The sequence below is a fragment of the Gekko japonicus genome, unplaced genomic scaffold (assembly GCF_001447785.1).
Source record: "Gekko japonicus isolate JY-2015 unplaced genomic scaffold, Gekko_japonicus_V1.1 scaffold699, whole genome shotgun sequence".
In the NCBI taxonomy this organism is placed as follows: Eukaryota; Metazoa; Chordata; class Lepidosauria; order Squamata; family Gekkonidae; genus Gekko; species Gekko japonicus.
In genome coordinates, this window is record NW_015165848.1 from 685,740 (window position 1) to 690,788 (window position 5,049).

The following is a 5,049-nucleotide window of genomic DNA, read 5'->3' on the forward strand; positions in this document are numbered from 1 at the left end:
GGGGGGGATTTTGTGAATTTCCTGCGTTGTGCAGGCGGTTGGACTAGATGACCCTTGAGGTATCTTCCAGCTCTATGTTTCTATGAGATCAGTGGGCTGCAGTTGGGGGGACGGGGGACGGGACAGGAGCATTTTATTCCACAAGATAAGCACTTCACATCAACAGAAAATTTATTCAGGGTCCAACCCTGAATTTTCAGTTTCATAAGGGTGGGGGCACGGGAGTTGTTATAAGAGTGACCTGGCTGTGGCAATCTGCTTAGTCTTTACACAGCTGGGACCCAAGACTGATGTACAACATGCTATCTAGAGGACTCCCTTGTTCACTTTATTTTCATTTTCAAAACACACAGAGATCCAGTTTGCACAACTCCTGCTCCTATTGCCTTAGTGCACTACTAAAGATCCTTTTGAAAAAACTGTTGTGAGTTTTTAGGGTAAGGAGAGAAAGACCTCTTACTAAATAACCAGTCAAAGGAATCGCTAATGTTGCACCAGGAGTGAAAGCTATTAAAATTGTTATTCCAGTAAGTGTCATTAGCAGCTGTGAGTGTGCATTAAGTAAAGTCAGCAGTCCTATAAACTGGGAGTTCTTAAGCTCCCAGTAAAGAGCTGCGGTGGCTCAAGTGGTTAAGACCCTGAACTGCAGGCTATGGAAGGTCGGTAGTTCAGCAGTTCGAGACCCGAGTGTGCCGCATGACGGAGTGAGCTCCCGTCTCTAGTTCCAGCTCCTACCAACCTAGCAGTTTGAAAGCAAGAAATTGCAAGTAGATCAATAGGTACCACTTCGGTGGGAAGTTAACAGCGTTCCGTGCGCCTTGGTGTTTAGTCATGCCGGCCACATGACCACGGAAATGTCTTTGGACAACGCTGGCTTTGAAATGGAGATGAGCACCGCAACCCTAGAGTCGGATTCGACTGACTTTCGAGCAAGGGAACCTTTACCTTTAAAGAGATATCAGGGACCAGCTGGATGCTACACATTTGAAGAATGAGTCTCTAGTAATATTCAGGAGAAGTTCTGACCTCTGCAGGCCAATTATTTTCCTCTGCTTTTCAACTGCTTACTGCCCTATGGTCAGAAAAGCCAGACACTAAACACACTCACAAGCCCCGCAGTAGCCAAATCCAAGAACAATGAAGAACGGCAATACACACTGATGATAGAATGCAGCCTGCAGTCTGCCAGTTTCTGCAGGGACTCAACAGAGGTGTGGGCCCAATGCTCTGAAACCAATTCTTCTCAGTATCTGAAAGCCTATGAAGAGCTGTCTAAAAACCTGTCATTATTTGTCACACTCCCCATCAGCCACTGAGCAGAAAATTTCTCCAGCAATCCTTCACTTCAATAAGCAAACAGCAAGGAAAGAAATGTGAGAGAGGACTCCACCATTTTGTAACAGAGCAGCTTGGTAGTCCAGCAGCTACACAGAGCAATGGCAGCTTTAAGGCTGACCGGTAGCACAACTTCTGACCCAGTTGGTCGAATGCAGCTCACCAGCCATGTACAACAGCACAACAGAAGCTCAACAGATCGCCTGTTTTTCTGACTGCCTGGCTCCTAACCTCCCAGCCCCTCACCAACAAAGGCTGTGAATCACCTGGCAGGACATGATATGCAGCTGGTGGGCTTCATTTGGCTTAGTGGGTCACAAATTCTGCAGGACTGTATCAACAGACCATTTGTGCCACTGGTGCACCCTCTTACTGGTCTCCTTCTGGCATTTCCTTGAAAGGAGAGCCCCACTCAGGCAGTTAAACCTGGGGACTCTGTTTCAGTGCCTTGCTGTGAATCACCTGGCAGGACATGATATACAGCTGGTGGGCTTCATTTGGCTTAATGGGTCACAAATTCTGCAGGACTTGATCAACAGACCATTTGTGCCACCGCACCCTCTTACTGGTCTCCTTCTGGCATTTCCTTGAAAGGAGAGCCCCACTCAGGCAGTTAAACCTGGGGACTCTGTTTCAGTGCCTTCAGTTTACCCAAGTCCAGCTGTGCTTCGAGCATCTGATATGCACAGGTGAACAGATCTACCTACATTCCTTCAGTCTGCACACCAGCCTCTCTCCAAACTGTTGTTCTCAGGGCTTTAAAAGCTCTATTGATAATACCCTCCACTATTAAAAAAACCCCAAAAACCCAGTCCCCCAGCAGAGTAGGTGAGATAAGAAGCCAGCAGAGAGAGAAGCAGCTCTTTTTCTTTCCAGACACGTACCTGACAGCCACATTTTCCACCTGCAATGAGAAGCAAGAAAATTAACAGTCACCTCACTAAATCTTTACAGCTTCTCAAGTAAATTAGATTGTCCCCTTTCTTTGCATCTGTACTGAAGCACAAGCAGAATTCTAACAAACCTATTTCAAGTGGAAGCTAATCCTGAACGGCCTGGGCCAGTACTGGGGCACAGTCACTCGTTTCTGCAAGGGGAAGTGAAGAGAAGAGAGAAAAGAAGGTTTCCGGTTCCTGTCTCTCTCTCTCTCTCTCTCTCTCTCTCTCTCTCTCTCTCTCTCTCCTGTTAAAAGCAGACACAAAACTCAAAAAAAGTATCTGAGGACTGAAAAAATAAGGTCTTCTATATACTATTTAAATCCAAACGTTTCTATCCTGCCTTATCTCCTTAAGACACAAAGCAAACAGTTGTCTGGCAAGCGACAGTTGTTATCGGAGGACTTTCAGTAATCATTAATGAGGTTTCCTCCCTTCTCCCCCACTTTAAAGCTCCATTTGGGTCAACTGCATTAGGAAATCTCTACAAAGACAAAATGTATCACGCAGGATAAGTGAATTTCACCCCATCTCAGCTCTAGAACCTTGAAGGGATAGCACGGAGAGCTAAACTAGATGCTATGGTGACCAACTTGTGACTGACAATGTCATTTTAGAGGAGAATTCAACCATTTAAAAATTGATGTGTGGCACTATGCAAACGTCCCCCCCTGTCTTTTCAAGTGCCAAAACAGTAATGTTGGGTGTTTAGTTTAGCCCTCCTGACACTTGCTTAGTGCTAGCATAGATCAAGGTTTTAGTGATTAAGCCCTCCACCTTCAGATGAGATGCTTGTGGCACGGCTGAGGTGGGGCACGCTCAGGCTGTCTGGAGGCTTGCCTGGGAAAAGCCTCCTCTCGCAACAGGAAAGGCTTTTAAATGGGCCACTAACTTCACCATATGCAACAAGGGCCTGCCAGAGATACACCAATCCCCTCCCCACTCAAATATTACTGTCAATTCTTTTTAAAACAAATAATCCATTTAAAACAACAGCACCCCCCTCCCAACAGTACTACTCCCTTGTGACCTACCCAACTACCCACCTCACTCTTGCTGATTCCTGTGCCTTAAACAAAAAGAGGGAAAAGATTAGATAGAAGACAGAGGAAAGACAAAAGGAACCTTGCTAGTGTGAACGGTGTACTAGAACTATCACAAAGTACGAACAGCCTCAACCGATCTACATACACAATCATATTACATTTCAAACAGTTCCGGAAAAAGGAGAGTAAACAGCTTGGAATTCCTCCAAAGGAATCCACTTATTATTTGCAAAGCAAAGCATGTCTTCCACCCAAGCATCTACACCGATTCCCTTCTTGTCCCTCCCTAGAGTATAACAATGTCTATGGCATATGTACTCTAAGCAACTAAGAACATAGCTTCAAGATGCTCCACTCTTCACCTCCAACTCGCACACACAAAGAAGCCATGAGGAGGAATGGAAGTGCAGAGCGAAACAGGAAATAAGCAGTAATCCTGGCAGCACAGGATTACTGTTGCAGGTTAAGACACTACATTTCTAGCGCCAACTGTTTTTACAAGAACCATTTTGCCCGATTCAGTCTACAAGCCAAGGCTGCCTCTTTATTTACACTGTTCACAGATCAAGAACTTTGAACTCCAGAGCATGATTCCCACTAGAGAGACATAGACTTGGATCCAGCAGAGTGTTTCTGTGGGTGGAAGGATTTCTGTCTGTGGAGCATGACTTTCTCACTACCCCCCTGTTGGCTGCAGGTCCTCTGTTCTCAGGAGCAGCACTCTGGGCTGCAGCAGCAGGAGGAGAGAAGAAAAAGACGTGCTCCACAGATGGAAATTATCCCATTCACTAAAACGCTCCACTGGATCCAACCCATAATCATCTTGTGTGCTTCCTGGCAAAGGCTCCCTCCCAAGAACTCACTGCACAATAAAGCCACAGTAACCATGACAACTATGTAGAAGCATTACATTACCCAATCAGTTATATTTTAAATATGAGGATGGAGGGAAAAAAGCTAGTTCTTGTGATTTGGGGGAGAGAGGAAATGACAGATGCAAATATTCCTCTTTGATAAATAAGGCGTTGCACAGCGCGGACTCTTGGGTAGGAAAGGAAAGGGTATCACCACCATCCTTGTGGCATCTCTGTGAAAAGGAGAGGGAACGGGATGGCCAAACAGAGATAAAGAGAAAGAAGAAGAGATTGGATTTATACCCCGCCCTTCACTTGGAGTCTCAGAGCGGCTTACAAACTCCTTTCCCTTCCCCTCCCCTCAACAGACACCCTGTGAGGTGGGTGGGGCTGAGAGAACTCTGACACAAACTGCTCTTTTTCAAGAACAGCTGTGCCAGAGCTTGTGACTGACCCAAGGTCACACCAGCAGGTGCAAGTGGAGGAGTGGGGAATCAAACCCGGTTCTCCCAGATTAGAGTCCACACACTTAACCACTACACCAAACTAAAGGTAGAGTTGCCACCAGAAAGGAAAGCATGCAAGAATGGTACTCAGAGGAAACCGACAAGAACATGTTCAGGTCCAAGTAATATTTAATAGGGTTACAAGTATATTAAAATGTATTAGTAGGAACTGAACATTTTCAAAATGGAAAGGGTACATGCATCCACAGAGGTCATGAACTACTCCTCCAATTAGCTCCTTCTGCGTTTCTCACACCACTCTTAACCCTAACCCCCCCACCAGCACCCAGATTATGGCAGTCTGCTCCCAAGTAACATTTAGAGTAAGAGGAAAGGAAGTGTTATGCTTTTCCAGTCACTTTTTTTTTTTGGG

The 5,049-nt window shown here is 45.7% G+C and overlaps 1 protein-coding gene across 1 annotated transcript in view; it reads right to left on the reverse strand.

Annotated features, from left to right (window-relative positions):
• Window positions 1-5,049, reverse strand: part of LOC107110312 (zinc-binding protein A33-like) — a 22,315-nt gene that overhangs the window by 2,039 nt on the left and 15,227 nt on the right. The window contains exon 5 of the mRNA XM_015411079.1: window positions 2,220-2,239. Coding sequence (XP_015266565.1) covers window positions 2,220-2,239 — 20 coding nt within the window. The remainder of the gene's footprint in view (window positions 1-2,219; window positions 2,240-5,049) is intronic.